General features: G+C 41.0%; 1 protein-coding gene across 6 annotated transcripts; it reads right to left on the minus strand.

The window, feature by feature from the left end:
- Positions 1-10,320: 10,320 nt before the first annotated feature.
- Positions 10,321-13,050, minus strand: LOC113317469 (aspartate--tRNA ligase 1, cytoplasmic-like). 6 transcript variants are annotated; one of them, XR_003343559.1, is made up of 8 exons: positions 12,926-13,050; positions 12,757-12,839; positions 12,519-12,634; positions 12,177-12,309; positions 11,942-12,075; positions 11,752-11,833; positions 10,749-10,886; positions 10,321-10,668 (listed from the first exon to the last, which is right to left on the minus strand). XR_003343559.1 is itself a non-coding variant. In XM_026565587.1 (7 exons), the coding sequence occupies exons 1-6, from the start codon at positions 13,034-13,036 to the stop codon at positions 11,766-11,768; spliced, it is 645 nt and encodes a 214-aa protein (XP_026421372.1). In that variant the 5' UTR covers positions 13,037-13,050; the 3' UTR covers positions 10,321-10,668; positions 11,752-11,765. The 6 variants fall into 6 exon arrangements, 4 of the variants coding, with proteins under 4 accessions (XP_026421372.1, XP_026421371.1, XP_026421370.1 ...); XR_003343558.1 differs by having other exon boundaries at positions 11,933-12,075; XM_026565587.1 differs by lacking the exon at positions 10,749-10,886.
- Between the last annotated feature and the right edge of the window lie 6,482 nt (positions 13,051-19,532).

Raw genomic sequence — 19,532 nt, forward strand, 5'->3', positions numbered from 1 at the left:
GATGACGATGACGAGTAGGAGGAGCATGATGATGAAGGTAATGATGGTAAGAGTGGTGGAACCCGAGTGACATCGTACATATGATGATTATTGCATTCACATTGAAAATCCACAAGCGAAGAAGATGTTTGCTGATCTTTCTAAGCAATGTAAGAGGCCCCATAAAACTCGGGAACAAATGAGACAAGAACGTGCTCAACAGGGTCAAGAAAGTCATGGTGGAGGAAGCCAAGGTGAGGAAAGCCCGGAGGAAATAGAAGATATTGATTCCCAAATAGCTAGTGCAAGTCAAGGCCGTCGCAAGAGAAGCCGTACATCAGCTGGTGAAGGAAGTCAGGGAAATCAAGGAGGTCGAGGCCGAGGTGCATGTCGTATTCTTGAGTGAGGAGGTGTTTTTATTGGTTCGTTAAGTTGAACTTATGTTTGTTTGGTTGGTTATCGTTTGATACAATTATTTATTCGAATGGCTTGTTAAAACATTGTCGCTTTGTGTAATATGTTAGTAGTTTGTTTTATATATTGGTGTTATTGTTATCAACAAATATATCGTCAAACGAATGATCCAGCAAACAAACATAAGTTGAAACACAACAATAGTCGTCATATTCTAATATTATACAATGACGACTTTAAACTATTTACCTCTAGAGTTGTTATTTTATGGCTATAACATATTGACGACCTTAAGTTACAAAAACATCCAGGAGATGAACCAAAATTTGTATGGGGGAGTCGTCAATTTGAACATATGGCAGAATAACGACTCTATCAGTGAATTAAATCAAGAGACTATCATTTTTAGGTATATAGGGTCGTTGATTTTTATAAGGAAATAAATGATGACCCTAAGTTACAAAAACATCCAGGAGATGGACCAAAATTTGTATGGAGGAGTCGTCAATTTGAACATATGGCAGAGTAACGACTCTATCTGTGTACTAAATCAAGAGACTATCATTTTAGGCATAAAGGGCTGTTGATGTCTATAAGGAAATAGATGATGACCCTAAGTTATAAAAACATCCAGGAGGTTGACCAAAATTTCTATAGTAGAGTCGTCAGGTTGAACATATATCAGAGTAGCGACCCTTTAAGGGAGTAAGTAATTCGTAAATCTGGTTGTTAGAGTCGTTAGAGCCTATATGTTATAAGTGGACGACTCCTTTTTGAAACTTTAAATTGCAACGATAATGGACTTTGGTTTCATTAGGAAAATAACATTACATCAATCTCGTATTACATTCAATATGGATACTCTAGAATTTGACACATCAAATTTTCGTCGATGAACCTCCTAGCACGTTGGTACAACGTGGTATATTCTTTGCGGTGAATGAACTTAGTTTCCCCGTTATGAATTCTCCATAGCCCATTAAAACGTTCCACCTGAAATTCAATGAATTCTTAAACTTTAGTGTGCGAACTATGAAGGATGCGAACTATTAATGATGAACAATAACGGATTACTTACTTTTTCCCTTAGAGGAGCTCGTGGATGATGTTCGTACACCATATTCCTAACTTTAACATACTCTCGCATTGAATTTTTCATGTAGTTGAATCGAAAAGACAAGTCTCTCAACTTGAGGTTATTGGGACTCCCGGTTCGCCCATTAAAGAACTCTTTAACTCTCTTCCAAAACATGGAATGGATTTCATTAGGACGTTCACGTAACGTATTAGCAAACGATTTAGCAAGACACAAATCTTCATATGATTCTCATTCCGCCATTTCCACTAAAGGTTTAAGTATTTTTGTAGAAAATGTAATGTTTTGGGCCATTTTCTCAAGAGTATGGAGTTGTATTTTATAGAAGGAAACCTCAACGGTCGGATTTTTTGAAATCCACAACAAGTATCGTTAGGGTATATCTACACAAGATGACGACCATGGTCAGAATAAATTACTCCATTTAGTTGAAACTATAATACATCAACTTTAACATACATCCACAACAAATTACATGTTATTTATTTTTCTGGTGCGAGAATGAACTACCATTGCAGCTTCGATGTGATAAAACGGCTCTCTTCTCTATTTGGCATGTGCAGCCTGGGCATCACGTCTATCCCATTTGTGCCTCCCGAAACTCGTTGTACTTGGTGCACAATTCGATGACGTGATGGATCCTATCACGAATGTGGGAAGGTTCATAATTAAAGCGTTCTTTCTTGTTGCAATTAACGAAAGGACTCACACCAACTTGTTGATGTTCTTTGGGAACGTATTTGATGCTGTAATAATTTTTAACCCATTCGGTCTCTTCCTCGACTTGCTTGAATACTTCCCGGAGATGGAATTGTTCTTCTCCCCATTTTTCGGCCTCGCGCATCTCTTATTATTCATTCGTAGGATATGATGATGAAGTGAATGGTTTTTTAGTAGGTCGCATGCTTCTTTTGCATATTTCTTCTTCCATTGCCAATATTGATTTGGTTGGTCTCTTGCATCTTCTAAGAATGTTTTCAATTGAATTGTTATTTTATGATGGTCTTGAAATTGGAAAAATGCTTTACTTTGATTGTTTTCGGGTGTATTTGCTAGTTGATGATGGAGTCTTTATATAGATAACATCCCAACGGCTCTTTTTTTTAGGAAAAGTGTACTCAGAAATAACCTTTGAAGACAAAACATGGAAGAGTCGTTATTTAATATAATTAACAGGTTGACGACTCCAAGTGACAAAAACATCCAGGAGACCAACTATTAGGGACCTTTAGAGTCGTCCAGGAATAGGGGTATCCTATTAACGACTCTAAGTTAGTAAAAAGTTGGTGATTTTAGTCATTATTTTGTATGATTATTTTGTATGATTACAAGGTTGACGACTCCAAGTGACAAAAACATCCAGGAGACCAACAAATATGGACCATTAGAGTCATACCGGTATAGGGTTATCCGATTTACGACTCTAGATCAGATAAAAGGCCGGAATTTGAGTCATTATTTTGTATAATTATAATGCTGATGACTCCAAGTGTCAAAAACATCCAGGAGACCAACAAATATGGACCTTTAGATTCGTTTTTTTTATAGGGGTCTCCCACTTAGCGACCCTTAGTGTTAAAAAAATTGCACATTTGAATCGTTAATTTGTAGTTGTTAAACATGAACGACAGTGGTTCAAAGGTAAGGGTCGTTTTTGTTTAGCCGTTAAATCGTAATGATTGTTGTTCAAAATACAGTAAAAATCAATAAAAAAAATACATGGTATTCACTAAGAGTATGAACTAAGCATTAAACAACCATCTTCTAGGAGTATGCTTCAAAACAAAATCCCCAAAATAAACATGTTCAAACAATTAAACAGTCTTTCATTCTTTTATTCCATCATCACCCATGTCAACGGAATCCATCATTGAGTCCAAAGCATTCCACAAGTTCATGACGTACTCGTACTGGTTTGTCCACTCCTTAGTGAACTCTCCCCAGTCACCATATCCTACCCGTGGCAAAGAACAATCCTCGGTTATCTTCAAACCTATGTAATGGTTCATGTTTACATGTGCCATTACAATTCTTCTTTTCTTTAGCACAGGCACACATCTAGTTCTTGAGGGTACATATGTACAAGAGCCTCCGGGGAACCCTTTGCTGAATACATCAACCACACAAGTCAATGTGTCCTCTAAAGTTGGGCACCGAAAGGCATTTGCATCCAAAACTTATAATCGGCCGTCTTCGACCCCTTTCGCCATTTCACGTTGGAAACCAACTCCTTGAACTTCATTTCTTTCTCTTTTGGACCTCTTTCCATGGTCATTTTTAAATAGAATTGCTTGTGCTCATTCACAGTTTCTCTAAATGACTTTTTAGTTGTTGGTCTACCCGGTGGTTTTTGTTTGATTAGCTCTTCTTATACTCCCAAACTCTTACGGGCAGCCGGCCACAAATTAGAAACCAATATTTGTCTTCCTGCACAATTCATTTTACAGTATTTTTCGTTGATGTACTTGCCAATCTCCAAGTCTCCGAATTCTTGCTCAGCGTCACCTGTGGGATTTGGGTGAATGATAGTTGCTTCCAGAATGGATCGATATCTCCTAGAGAAATGATATCTTTTTACCCACCAAGTTTATGTTTACAAGGGAGGCCGAGCCAAGTGTCGGTTGTACAATTACACTACATCACCTTTCCAATGATCGGCATTAGCTCTAAACTTTATAAGTTCTTCCATCATATGCTCTATCACCCACCATGATACTTGGTGCGCTACCCCCCTTAGAAAATCTTTGTCTTCTATGAATTGCATCATAAAACAATATTTACTTATCTCCATTTGAGCCACTATTTTTCTTAGACCATTCTCTGCGTGCTCATGAATAGCTTCTTGTACCATAACTACCCTACCATTATTCTCTTCCAGAATTTTTTTCAAACGTCCATGAGACTGCTCTGCAATGCTTGTAGACTCATTTTTAAAGTGTTTGCATCTTTTGGTCCATGCCTAAACAAACTTCTGCTTCCAAGGATTCAACCAAGTATCTAGGCAATAGTTTACCAGCTTCTTATAATCTGTGCTCCAATCATCAATAAACTTCTACAAGTTAGCATAATACTTGACCTCTGTCTTCGAATGAACCAAATAGTCCCAATCCGTGCATAAATCCTTCCATAGGTCCCCCTCTTCGTCGTATTTTTCTTTTCTTTCCTACTCTCTTTCACTCGCTCCTTTTTGGAAAGTTTACTTAGACGCTCGTCTTCCTCCTTCGAACGTTGATTACCCTTCTTAGTAAGGATCTTTTGGATTTGATTCTTGCAATTAGATAAAAGATTGGTTTGGATGTGCCACATACAAAGAAAATGTTGAGCTAGTGGAAAAACTTGACGGAAGGCACTCATAACTGCATAATCCCAATCCGTAAATATAACCTACGGTGTCTCTTCTCCACGGTAAATCAACCTCACTTGCTCCAACGCCCAAACATAATCTTTTATTTCTTCTTTTTCCATAAAGCACCATGCCACGGTGAATGATTTTTTATCCGAAGTATGACTGACCACGTTCAACATCGGCATGTTATACATGTTTGTCTTGTAGGTGCAATCTATGAACAGAACCTGGTAAAAACACTGAGCCAAATCCACCATCCTAGGATGGGAAAGAAAAATCTGAGTCACCTTGTTTCCCGGACCCACCCTGGTTTGCATGGCGTAGTTAAGTTTTTCTGCCAACCACTCATATTGTTGCATAATTAATCTACCATCACATTCGGTTTTCTTGAGCGTTGCTTTGGAAGCGTAGATTGTGGAAATGGTAGACAAGTTATCCTTATCTTCCTTCCTTATTGCATTTAGGATCTTAATAGGCCTACATCCCTTCGTATGACGGACCTTCTCCATTTGATGCGGTTTCAATCGGGCATATGCAGGGTGTCCATATAAACTTTTAGGTAGAGGATGGTTGTGACGACCGTCCAGAATACTATCCAATCTCCATCGATCAGTTTCGTGGTGCCTTTTGAAATAAATCCTAAAAGGGCATTCACACTTCTTCGACGCAGTTTTGTAGAGCCTAGTCGTCTTCTTCACATATTTGTAATTCTTACCTTTGTGACTTTCTCCCCTTTTCCCTTCCCTCTCGCATACCATCTCCGTATTGTTACAATCGACGTGTCTTCTTTGAAAAACCACGCACATCTTCTCTTTTTCCTTTGAGATGAGTCATTCCTTGGCCTCAGCCTTGTCTTTCCATGTCTACATTCAACAAAGAAATTACACATCTATGAGATCACTAATTAAATAATTTAAATATAATTAAACGGTCAACGGAAACGTACTAAATCAGTCATATAGTGTTGGGAGGTATCCAGACCCATCATAGTGACTGGATCTGATTGAGAGCTTAGTTGCACCACCAACTGCAACATAGCATAAACCATTCATTAGAGGGTTGTCACTATTTAAAATAAAACAATGACGACCAAACTATTAATAACCTTGCAAAGGATAGAGTCGTCACCATTTCAACTTGCAGATTGACGACTCAACAACCTAGAAAATCTTACATTTACAAGGGTCGTCACTTAATATTTTAGCAGATTGACGACCAAACACTGAGGAAATGTCGTTTGTGTACCAGGGCGTCATCATAGGTGTTATAGCAGGCGAATGACTCAATTGGTAACAAATGACGACCCTTAAATAATGCTTACGACTCTTAACATACAGACACATGCCATTCTGTTCAGTTTTAAGCTAGAGTCGCCACTTTATATAAATATAAACTGACGAATCTATATGAAGTTATTGCAATATTTGAGATTCAACAGTACGTTTGACTACAAGGTGCATTTATTGCATATTTGGGAGATAGGTAACCGTTTTTTTTTTCTTCAAAAAAATAGTCGTTGGCCATTTTGTACTGTAAAAGGAGACCTATCTCTATCAAAGTTATTCAACCATCCCTTTCAATCATCTTAAATCAAACACCCATCACTTTCAAACACCAAAAATGGCTCAAACTCAATTTAATAACCTAGAGGATGTTCCTATTTTTAGAGCACGCATCACGGTTATGAATCATGACTTTGAAAGATAGCACTGGGTCTTCAAAACCCACGACGAAACCGGAGATCCGTACCTTAACATGGATCAAACATCCGATGCTTGGTGGAAACGTGTGTTTACGATATTCAAAGCACTAAATGGAAATCGTTATAGAAGGACGCTCCGGCAGATAAGGGAAAGATACGATTATTTATACAATGAATGCGTATTGCTGAGAGACGAATTTAAAGCTCGGGTTGACGCTCTTCCCGACGAACCTCGAATGGATAGAGTAAGTTTGTGAATCAATAGGTCGTTCATCAAAAATTATTTTTTGGTTATTTTTATTCAACAACGCTAACCTATAGAAAAAAAAAACTTGTTTTTACAGTACTCTTTGGGTCGCAGCCAATACGAATTCAAGTACGGACATGAGTTTTTGCGCGAGGACTGCTATCGTCTCTTGAGGGAACGTGAATGGCAATTCGCCGCATATGATTAAACTCGTTTAAGTGTTCAAACGCAATGTAGTGAACTATTTTATGTGTTTTCCTTCTATTTTATTTCATAGTACGTGTATGTTTTATCGGATTCAATAAAATGCATGAGTTCAATTCATTCAGTAAATATAATCCCCAAAAGGGTCGTCAGTTTTTGCAAATATACGGGTGACGACTCTATAGATTGTTTGAAAATGCTGGTATGAGTCGTCACTTTTGGATAATAGACATGTTAACGACTCGAAATGTTATCAACACAGATACTTCTTGATAGTAGAGTCGTCAGCCAATTACTATAACTAATGACGACTCTGCGGAGATTTAAGGGTCGTCGTTTTATTAATTTGATCGGTAACGACCCTCTTAGCAGTTGATGTGAATTTTGAATTCACCAATGTGGTTGAGTCGGGCAACGAAAAATAATTCAAAAAAATTATTGTTTGGTCGTTAAATTCTAAAAATAGAGACCCATATCTCACCTCGTCCTCACCCAAACCATAATTAACAACCTTCTCTTTCCATTCTCATATATTTATCATCCAAGAGGAAAAACAAGAGGAAACACCATGGTTACTCCCTACACTTCCGAAAAGAATTGTGCCATTGTGAGAGCTTGGTGGACAATCAAAACCACTTTGAAGAACAAGGAAAAGACGTTGATGAAAAATCGGATGCTTGGTGGAACCGTGAATTCGTCGTTTTTGTGGCGTTAGACGGATATTACAACTCAAGGTCTTTGAAACTCGTCAAGGAGATATTCTTCGAGTGTGAAGTTTTCAAAAGAGAATTGACGGCCGCAAGGAAGCCTCATCCAACATGTTGGGTGCTTTAAGAGTAAGTACATATACAAGAGGTAAAACTTATCCAAAGCTTTGATCAATATTAACTGAGTATGTTTTCGTTTTCAGTTGAGGAGGGCGTATGGCTATTACGAGGAGCTTCATGGTAAAAAGTTTGAGTTCGACGATTTCTACTTTATCTTGGAAGGCACCATGTATAATAACATGCTTTATGATTAAGTGCATAAGTGCACCGCTGTTATCTAGTTTTTTTCATTTCCTTCAATGCAACGCTATGCAAGATGTATGCCTTTTACGATTCAATAAAATGATTCTATGAAATCAAAAATTATGAAAATCCAGTGGAAGAGTCGTTACACCATATTACTATGGCACCTAACGACCCTCCGTAACATTTGCAATGGATAGCTAGGATCGTCGTTTCATATGACTACAAATATGACGACTCTAAGTGTTAAATTTTACAGGGAGTTTTGGTTTTAGAGTCGTTCCTTTGTTAACCAAAAAACATAAAGACTCTAGTTGACCTAGCTAAAAAGGGTCGTCAATATGTATGACACTACCCTAACGATTTTGCATAACCTGGAAAAGTTGGAGGCTTGAGTCGTTATTGGTAGTGTCAATATATTGACGACCTCAAAGAGTCATTTGGTTATACAACCCCCCGACTTTGACGACCCTCACTCTGAGTAGTTCCATAGTGACCATGAATCGACCACTTGGAGCATCATTCAGACAATTTGAAGAGTATAGGAAGTTTACCTGATTGTTTTGAGCTCTGGGTTCTTCATTTCGAGGATTGGTTCCTTCATTTTGAGTAATAGGTTCTTCATTTGCACCATTATTCATGGCTTCCTCTATTAACATCTCTTCATCAAACATCCAATCCATAGGATTAGTTGAGACAATCTCACCCTCAACACAATCATGGTTGTTATTTGAATCTTCACCAACATCATTTCCTCCAATAGGATCACTCATTCACAAAAACCCTAACTTTTCCCACAAAAACTCCTCTTCTTCTTCTCAACACACAAAAACACTCTTCTTTTTTTCCCCTAATTTTTTGGAACCATTTTTCGGGGACCACTGTTTTTTTGGGACAATGGTTTCAATTTTAGTAGGACATTTAGAAGTAAAGTGAAGCCACTCTTTATCCACGTATTTTAATTAATGACCAAAATGTCTTTATATTATATTATCTTATTTTTATTTTTTTTAAAATAAAAAATGATTTTTTTTTCAATTTAATTTTTTTTATTAGCTTTCTTTCGACAAGTACAAATTCGCAAGTGTTTTTCTCGCAAACCATTTTAGCAATATATAAATTCGGAGGTATTTTCCACAAATCCATTGCTTTTAATTTGTTTTTTATTGAGAAATCAATTAGAAATCATCAAATTAGAGTTCAAATGTTAGTTATAGAGTATTATTCGGTTAGGAGTAGTTTAGAGAAACCCTAGTTTTCTAACTGAACTCCCTAAAACATAGAACACCAAGCTGAACACGTCGGTTAGAACGAAAAATTTCCTTGCAAACCGACCTCATCGTTCGGTGCGTTAGCAAAAGTTTAACCACTCTTAATTTTAACCTTCTTTAGTCTCTAATTTCAGCTATATATATGTGATGTGTTTTGTAAGTAAAATCTACAAAATGAAATTTAATTCTTCCTCATTTTGTGTTCTCAGGTGTGGCTGATGAAGTATTAGCTATTATGAAGTACATCTATGATTATTCAGAGAACGAAAAACTGAAATCTTGTTTCTTATACTTCTCCGTATACCCAGAAGATTATTCGATTTGGAAAGAAGAACTGATCAAGCTTTGGATTGGAGAAGAATCCTTAGATGAAGTTGATGATATAGAGGAAGCTTATATTCGATTTAGAACCACCGTCGTCTTTACCATCATCCTCACCAATGTCTTTGTCATGGGTTAGTCTGGGAAACATAGCTCGTTCAAATACACTTAAGCCTTAATGTTGTTTTGAATTAAAAGAGTTGAGAATCGTGACCATAGTATGTAACCGAAAATAAGGTTGATTTGTTCGCAACTTTGGAGAAATTTAGCCTTCATAGCATGCTCAACCTAAAGATTGTGTTGGATGTGCCTCCACGCTCAACGTTCTTAAATACGTAGCAATTAAGTTGTGTCATGCATCGAAGGATTTAACATGGCTGACCTATGCTCAGAACCTTGAGACGCTTTGTATCGTTTGGATGAATTAGAAGTTTCTGAAGGGGATGCAGCCGAAGAGAAGTTAAAAACTACATTTTCCAGACTCAATAGCATGCCAAAACCAAAGAGGATATGTAACCAGAATGTTAAATTCCTTCAACCTCAAAAATTTGATTATATCATTTCTAATCTTTAACCTCGAAAATTTGCTTAATAGCATGGTGCCTGCGAAAGCCCAACTACCAATCGACCAGTCTTGCTTAAGACTCCCGCGGTCTTACCTCAACATGAACGATTTTCCAAAGAAAGAAATGGATTTTGGGGGGCTGATCTTCTCTTTCTAGGAAAGTACAAGAAAAGGTACATAATTTCTAGGCCTGTATGTATTAATAATCGTTATTCGAATAATATATAGTCATTTAGCCAATCCATTCAAGGAGAGAAGAAAAAAAAGGTAGGCCTAATTATAGCACGGTTAAGAACGAGATGCATGGTCTTGGTAAGAGAGGAAGAAATACAATCAGAGTATAATAGTGAAGTGCTATGGCGACAGAGAAACAGCACTTCAATGTTGAAACCAATGAGAGGTGGCACCACCAGCGGGAGTTAAAAGCTGCAATCACAGTGCCCAGTGCAGAATCCACTGCTTTGTTCCAGACATGCCCAACCTCTTTCTCTTCATTCCTTCCAAATATAGGATCTGCACCTATAAGAAGTTTAAAGCAATCACTACCATGCAATGAGTTTAATAAGAAGTTTAAACTTTGAAGCGATCATTACCATGCAATGAGTTCAGTTATAGATAAAAATGTTGTATCAAGCACATAGTATTATTGAGAATCCGTCATCCATTAAGACATACAGAGACCTGAATCTTAAAGAAGGCCTCCACCTTCTACTCACAGAATGGACTTACACCTGTACGACGTTTTAAAACATTCATAACTGGCTGACCCACTTGAAAGTGAATTTATGTTTTCTAAGCACAGGGAGATAGAAAACAGGCTTCGTATTTCATACTGTCTACCTTTAACATCTGATCGGGACTTCCTACCCTTGAGCATATTGATGACAGATGAATAAACTATTTCTAGCCACAAAGCGTTATGGTACACCTTACAAGGGCTTTGATATTATTAAACAATAAGCTCAAAGAATAAAGAATTCTTTAATAGTACTCAAATGCCACTGCCCCAAAGGAAACATCAGTATGATTGATGCCCAATATACACCTCCCTGTACACATGTACATAATATGGGAGAGCGCATCTAAACGAATTGGCGGCTAATTCATCTTCAGGAGGATCCAGCCTAGTGTGTAAAAGAAGAGTCTTTGAAATAGCTAATACAATGAAACAAGTACACAAATCTTCTGTGACATGAAAATAAGGCAGCATTTCAAGTATAACACAAAGACACACACAAAAAAAAAAGACAAACAAAACAAAAAGGTGTGGATAATTATGAGAAATTCAAGCGACATGGAAAATGAATCATCTCCTAGTGGGCAGGTAAAATTTTCCATGTATCATAGAACGGCCCAAAGGAATCTAAATCTTGTTGTCAATGACTACCAACTGAAACATTACATGAATGGCTCAATAAAACTCCTTTCTCAAATTCATCATTGTAAAACATTGGCATTAAACTATGCACAGCAAACTCCTTTCAGTCGATAGACACTAGTTAGTAACACTGATAACCTCCAAATACTTTTGTATGCAAAAAAACAAGTTTAAACCAAAGAAAACATACCAATAAACTTCACATCTATCAGACTTACCAGATTTAGCTTTACTACTTTCCCTTGTCTTTCACACGAGCTTTGTTCCTCGCTTTCCGGCTTGTGTCTTTGCCATCCTTACCTGCTTTACAGATTTTGTTAGATATCAATACTTACTAGGTACCAAAATGAAAAGAAAATTACAGCTAGTTTAACCAAACTTCTCATCTATCAGATTTACTTTGCACACCTGCTGCCTCTATTCCCTTCACAGCTGCCTCTTTGCCATCAACACCTGCTTTATCGGTGTCGTTAGTAGAAAATAACATTGTCGTGACTTGATTTAAATCTACTCCAAATCCCCCATGTCGAGGCATGGTGCACCTGTATAATAAATCAAAATTAGAATACCGTCAAAACACATAGGATTACCACATATAAAAATAAAGTCATCCAGAATTGTGCCTAGACAAAAATAAACTTACTGAAATGCCTCAATATACGTGCATACAGAATCCCAATCACCAAGATCAGTTCCAGATATTTTAAGATCTGCCGCCCTTGAATACAATGCATCAGGATCAATCTCACGTTCGCCACCAGACAGGATTTTCTTCCCTTTAAAAAGAAATAGAAAAAGAAAATATAAGAAGAAACTGAAATTTGAAAATATGTACATCTCATGCATAACGTCATGGAAGAATATAAAGAATACAAATGAAGCTGCATGCTGTAATACATTGGGGGTTTAAAACATCAAAGAAGCAGATATACAAATCAAAAATCGAATATTATTTCAATTGCTTTATACAAGAAATTTAAGTTACCTCGAAGAAAGACATCAAATGAGTTGCTGCTATGGCGCACATCAGGAGATTGCTTGGTGTAAAATGTACTACCAGCAGATGGACAGTCGTAAAGTATATAGAACTCAGTTTCATATCTGTCAGATACAAAAATTTCAACTAAAACAAAGGCATGAGTACTGAAGTACTTCAAATGAGAGCTACAAAACTGAATCTCTGAAAATTCAGACGAGGCAAAATATTCAATGCAAATACTTACTCTTCGAGCACAATCTTCCCTAACTTCCTCTCCTCTTCTGGGTTTAAGCCACGAAGCGGATGAATAACTTTAGTGCCAGCATTCTATGCAAAACACGTTGAAGGTCATCAACGAATTTTACAGCAGAACAAGAAAAACCAGCATTTCATGCGAGGTCATGCATTAATACCTCTAACAGTTGAAGTCCAACTAATTTCTTACTGTGTTTTCTTGTCCTCTTTTTTTTGGTATCATTGACAAGTGGCAACTTACTCAAGCATCCTGGTCTGATAGTATACATTTTTATGTGCGACACCTAACTAGATCCTAGTGATTGAATTTGCTTGATTATAAAATGGCTGAGGACCTGATCATCTTACATTATGCTACACTTCAAGACCTTCTATGGGGTGTATTCTTATACTCAAGGTGACGCACTCCGGGTGAGATTCTATGTTCCTTATACTCAAGAATTTGAAAGAGCTCTGACCGGGGCATTGGAAACTCGCACATCAGCTTTCACTGATTAGTTTCTCCTTTTATTGTTTCTATTTGTTGCGTAGTCGTCTTGATGCTTTGCAGACTCATTTTTACCTTCTTTGTATTCGTGGCGAAGTTAGTGTCTCACCAATTAGCATCCCGCTTTCGGTTTCTCATATTTGAATAAAACTTCTCATTTGAAAGACCCAAATCTTCCATTAGAATAGGTTGTTCGACTTTCCATGTCCGTACGTTATTCCCTTCAGAGCTTTGGATAATTGAGTAAGGTATTTCAGGCACGGTTTCAGATTTTCTTGTTGTGATTTGATGGTTAATGGTTTCTCGATGATTTGGGGTTTATTTGGTATGTTTTTTTTTTTTTGAGATTCAGAAGACTCATTTGGAAGGAAAGGTATGTTTTAAATGAAAAATGAAACCCTAATGAAGAATGCAAGCGATGCATTCATCTCGGGGGGTTACAAACATTGAGTGGAAAGAGAAATTGCTGAAGAAAAATACTAAAGGGAGAGTGCTGGAAGAGAAAATAGTACAACGCTTTAGGTATTGAAAGGCTTGAGCCATCGCGAGTGAACTATCACGCCCTCCGGATTGTCGGTGTTGATGAGATTTCAATAACCACCCAGAAGGATATCTGCCACCAGATACGGCTCGTCTTCTTTTTCATTGGGTAAATCGTTTCGAACAACTATCTTTACCGTCATCTTTCCGACTTGAGACGAGGTTGCTTTGACCACCATATCTCCGATTTGAAACGAGTTTGGGTGTTGTGTAGCCGTTTGAATCTTGGTCTCGTCAGTTTCGGCTGTAGCTTCCAAATTCTTGGCGAAACGCTTGAATGGCCCAGCGCTCCACTCACAGCTCTTGACAGCATCCGTACTGAGTCCCCATGACGGGGTAAGAGAAGAAATGACTAGTTGTAGAGAAGATCGTTCGACCAGACTTACTTGCATTTGGAATCTATGAGTCAGTGCCAACGGGCTTTCTCCGGGTGATCGAGTTCCGTTGGTAAGTCCCTGCTACGACATCAGGTTGGACAGCTTGTTGGAGATTCTTTCAGGTATCGACATCGGCAGAGGGGATGTTCCAAGTTTCACTTTGTTGTCGAGTACCCACGAGCGCCCCAAGATCATGTCGTAACTCAGTTCTTTGACAATGTGTAACTTGTTATGCGTTATGGTGTATCCCATCTTAATCTCGAGATTAACGTAGCCATTCGCGTTCACGGATTCTCCCTCCGGGTTCTTGATTACAGACGGGGAATGGGTAGCCTCCTGCTTCAAAATTCCCGCAGCTTTCAGAGTCTTGAAGGTAACGATGTTGACGTCAGAGTCCCGTCGATTAGTGTGTTGCCGAATTCAATGTCTCTTAAATAGGTCGTGGTCAGCAGTCCCCAGTTGCGCTTTTCAGTACCGCTTCCTAAGAGAGCTTGGGCTCTTGGCGCGGCTTCCGTAGTAGGAAAGATCCGCTTTCCCGACATGACACGATTGAGAGCCGTAAAGATATCTTGACGATGCGCCTTGGAAAGGTAGAGAATTTCGCATACATGATGCATCATGGATTGTACAGTCTCGTGCACGGAGTCCCCAGAGACCCCTCAATTTCTGATTAGAAGTAGATCTCTATGCACTCCCTCATTTCCCAGCTGAAGTTCCTCTTCTTCTACCTTTTATTTGAAGATATGCTTTAGTCTATTGCAATCACTGGTTGGGTGATGGACATGGGTTTTCCATCTCGGCCTCGGTTGGTGGGCACTTGGAGATGGTAGTCTAATAACATCATCTTGAATCCATGCCTCTAAGAGTTCGATCACCTCCTCGACGGGAAATGGAAAATCCAAAACACTTTCTTCAGCTTCGTGATGAGACATGGGAGCTTTAACGGCGACCCTCCGTGGCGGAGCTGTTCGTCGTGCCGGCGCCGCGCGTTTAGGCTGCTGGTCCGCAGCTGGGGTCTTCCTTTTTCCTCCCTCGTCGACTACGCTCACAGAGGAGGGACCATAGTACTTATTGTTGACGAGACGTTTACTCCCGCGAGTTTCGCGTACGTCTTCGGCTCTGGTTGTCTAGCTGTTTCTAATAATGCTGGTGTTGTCGTGGCTGATCGTTTGGCAGCTTCATGGAGTTCGGAGAATGTCTGGAAACGTAGGTTCTCTAGCAAGGCGCGGTAAATGGGAGCCATACAGTTGATGCAGGAATTCACCAACTGTTTCTCGGTCACATTTGGGTCATGACAATATAGTGCTTGAACCCTGAATCTTTTGACAAAATCATTTGGATGTTCGTTGTCTCGTTGGTACATTTTTCCTAGGTCCGAGAAGGTAACTTGCTCAGACACAAAGAAGTACTTCTTGTAAAACTCGGTAACCATGTCACCCCAGTTGGGGATGCTGTTTGGTGCGATGCTGTTGTACCACGTATATGCTCTTCCGGTAAGCGATTTCGAAAACTTCCTCAGACGAAAAACGTGGTTGTATTCGTGTTCGCCTAGGGACTCCAAGAATCGAGAGATATGCTCACGTGCATTTCCGGTGCCGTCGTACAGAGTGAATTTGGGAGAAGAGTATCCTCTTGGAAGAGGAATTCTTTGTATTTCAGGTGGGTAAGGGGGTTGATGCTGATGCATGTCTATTTCATCACTTTTGATTCGATTCCGAAGAAGTTGCTCCAAATCCTCCCTTGTGACAAAATTGGATGGCTGATTTCTCTCCAATGGGGTTATGGCACGAACCTCTTCGTCCGCAGAGATAGGCTCTGCTGAGGTGCCGGCGCCAGGGGTGTTGGAGGCGTTTCCCATTGTCTATTGATGGCGTGACTCCTGCGGTAGCCGTTCTGTCAGGGCTTTGAGAAAGACGAGTACTTCTCTATGAGTCGATACCATGTCCGTCTGGGCTCTAGCGAGAACCTCCTGTCTTTCCATCAGATCAGCAATGGTGATGTAGGGTTTGCTTCCTATGGCCCCTCCGGTTTCTCGTCCTGATGGTGGAGTAACTGCAGTTCTAGTGATGGTTGGAGGTGTCATGCTCGACGAAGCATTAGGGGCGGCAACAACGACTCTGGCCCTGGTGACTGGTGGTGTAACGCCCGAAGAAGCACTTTCTGTGTTATTTAAATTGGTAGGTGGTGTAGAAGCGTTAGGGATGGAAGCATCCCTAGCCCTGGTGATTGGCGGTGTAACACCTGAAGGAGCGCTTTTCGTACCGCTAGGATTAGTAAGCGGCGCGTTAATGCAGTTAGGAGAAGTGTTAGCAACAGGGACGGTTTTCGTGCTGGTGTTCTCATGGTTCATTGCTGACCCGGATCTAAGCTCTACCATATTGAGTTTGGAATTGAAAGACGAAATTGAAAGCTAGGATTTGATATTGCAACCGAGAGACTGATCTCCCACAGTGGTCGCCAATTTTTTGAGGGTGAAAATAATTTCTGCTTATTTCATAATTTTGTGTGTTGTGGGTGAGAAACGAGCCTAAACCCTAAACAATGTACTGCAAGGGAGTACTTTAGATTCGAGAGATCAATCTGTACAAGTCCGCCCTAAACCAAGAAATGGCCGTTCCAGACTTGCTTCGGTAACAAAATGAAGGAGAAGGGCTGGTTTTGGGGAGGGAAGCGAAGAGAGTGTTGAGACCAGAATAGTTGATTCTGGAAGAGTAGTTGTTCGACGACTTGTATCAGAAAGTGGAAATCTAACATATGGGAAAGATAACAAATATTTTCTGAGTGTTGTATGTTCCTGACCAAAGCCTGTTGTTCGGTGGTAATAGGTAAGACCTATTTATACAAGTCGAAGTGAAACGTACTCTGGTCTCGTAAGAAATAGGAACAGATGATTAAATGGGAGGAGGTGGTAACTGGTAACGCCTAGAATTGGTGTTCCATAATGAAGGAGAACGTTTCACCATTACTCCCTGTATTTACTAACCTCCTCATTCTTATGACACTGTCTTGTAACGGGCGTAGTGTATGCCGCACGCTGTAAACCGCCAAACCAATACCCTAATGAGCATCCCCCAGTTTGTGACATGTGTTGATGTCTCGAGTGTTTTCGTGGAAAACATGTAGCATGTTGTTGCTGTTTGGAAAGTTGAGCTTGGGAAACTTTCCGGCTCGGTGATGACTCTCGACAGTCGAGACTTGCATATTGAGAGGAAAGGTAGTCGTTGATTATTGCCACCCTTCGTTTGGTAGCCAGCGGCATGAAAGCATGGACGGCACGGCTTTGACATGGTTAGGCGTGGCCAAGCTTGGATTTTCGCATAGTTTAGGCGCGACCAAGAACTATGGTTTTGGCATAGTTTGGGCGCGACCAAAATTAGGGCTTTGTGTTGGGCCAAAGGTCGCTACGCGTTAGCTGGTGACCTTAGACGGCTAAGATCTACATATTAAATAGAAGGGTGGCCGTTGATTGTCACAACCCTTCGTTTTGGCAGCCAACGACAGGGAGAAAGGCTGGCATGGCTTTGGCATAGTGGTGCGGATGGCATGGTTGGCATGCCTTGGCACGAAGATGTGGCTGGCATTCCATTGGCACATGTGGAGCATCGGCATGGTTGGTATGCTTTAGGCGCGATGATGTGGAACTGCATGGCGTTAGCACATGCAGCATGATTGGCATGCCTTGGCGTGGAAAGGTTGCATTGCATGCCATTGGCACATGTGGTGCGGCTGGCATGGTTTAGGCGTGTCCAAGCTAGGATTTTGGCATAGTTTAGGCGCGGCCAAAAACTAGGGTTTTGGTATAGTTTGGGCGCGGCCAAAATTGAGGCTTGGCGTTGGGCCAAAGGTTACCACGTGTTAGCTGGCGACCTTGGACGGTTAAGATTTGCATCTTATATGGAAGGGTGGTCGTTGATTGTTGCAATCCTTCGTTTTAGCAGCCGTGAAGGAAAGGCCCGTCATGGCAAGGATTAGGCGTGGCCAATCTAGGGTTTTGGCATAGTTTAGGCGCGACCAAAAACTAAGGTTTTGGCATAGGTTGGGTGCGGCCGAAATTGGGGCTCGGCGTTGGGCCAAAGGTTACCACTTGTTAGCTTGTGACCTTGGACAACTAAGATTTGCATCTTAAATGGAAGGGTGGCTGTTGATTGTTGCAACCCTTCGTTTTAGCAGCCATGAAGCAAAGGTCGGTCATGGCATGGTTTAGGCGTGTCCAAGATAGGGTTTTGGCATAGTTTAGGCGAGGCCAAAAACTAGGGTTTTGGCATAGTTTCGGCGCGGCCAAAATTGGGGCTCGGCGTTATTCCAAAGGTTACCATGCGTTAGCTGGAGACCTTGGACGGCTAAGATTTGCATCTCAGATGGAAGGGTGGCCCTTGATTGTTGCAAACCTTCTTTTTGGAAGCCGTGAAGGAAAGGACGGTCATGACATGGTTGGCATGCCTCAGCGCGGATATGCGGTTGGGGCGGCTTGCCGTTGGCACATGTGGCACGGTTGGCATGCCTTGGCGTGGAGACGTGTCTGGCATGGTTTGCTATTGACACGGTGGTGTGGCTGGCATGGTTGGCATGCCTTGGCGCGGAGACGTGGGTGGCATCATTTTCCATTGGCATGGTGGTCGGCTGGCATGGTTGGCATGGTTTGTCATTGGAACGGTGGTGCGTCTGGCATGGTTTGCATGCCTTGGGGCGGAGACGTGACATGCATGGTTTGCGATTGGCACGGTGGTGCAGCTGGCATAGTTGGCATGCTTTGGCGCGGAGACGTGGCTGGCATGGTTTGCCATTGGAGAGGGGTGCAGCTTGCATCGTAGGCATGCCTTTGCGTGGAGACGTGATTGGCATGGTTTGACATTGGCAAGGTGGTGCGGCTGGCATGGTTGGCATGACTTGGCGTGTACACGTAGGTGGCATGGTTTGCCATTAGCATTGAGGTGCGACTGGCATGGTTGGCATGCTTTGGAACGGTGACGTGGGTGGCATCGTTTTCCATTGGTACGGTGGTGCGGCTGGCATAGTTTGCATGCCTTGGCGCGGAGACGTGACTGGCATGGTTTGCCATTGGCACGGTGGTGCGGCTGGCATGGTTGGCATGCCTTGGCGCGGAGACGTGGCTGGCATGGTTTTCCATTGGCGCGGTGGTGTGGATGGCATGGTTGGAATGCCTTGGCGCGGAGACGTGGATGGCATGGTTTTCCATTGGCACGGATGTGTGGCTGGCATGGTTGGCATGTCTTGGCGCGGAGACGTGGTTGACATGGTTTGCCATTGGCATGGTGGTACGGCTGGCATGGTTGGGATGCCTTGGCGCGGAGACGTGGCTGGCATGGTGGTGCGGCTGGCCTGGTTGGCATGCCTTGGCTC

The sequence above is a fragment of the Papaver somniferum genome, chromosome 10 (assembly GCF_003573695.1).
Source record: "Papaver somniferum cultivar HN1 chromosome 10, ASM357369v1, whole genome shotgun sequence".
NCBI lineage: Eukaryota > Viridiplantae > Streptophyta > Magnoliopsida > Ranunculales > Papaveraceae > Papaver > Papaver somniferum.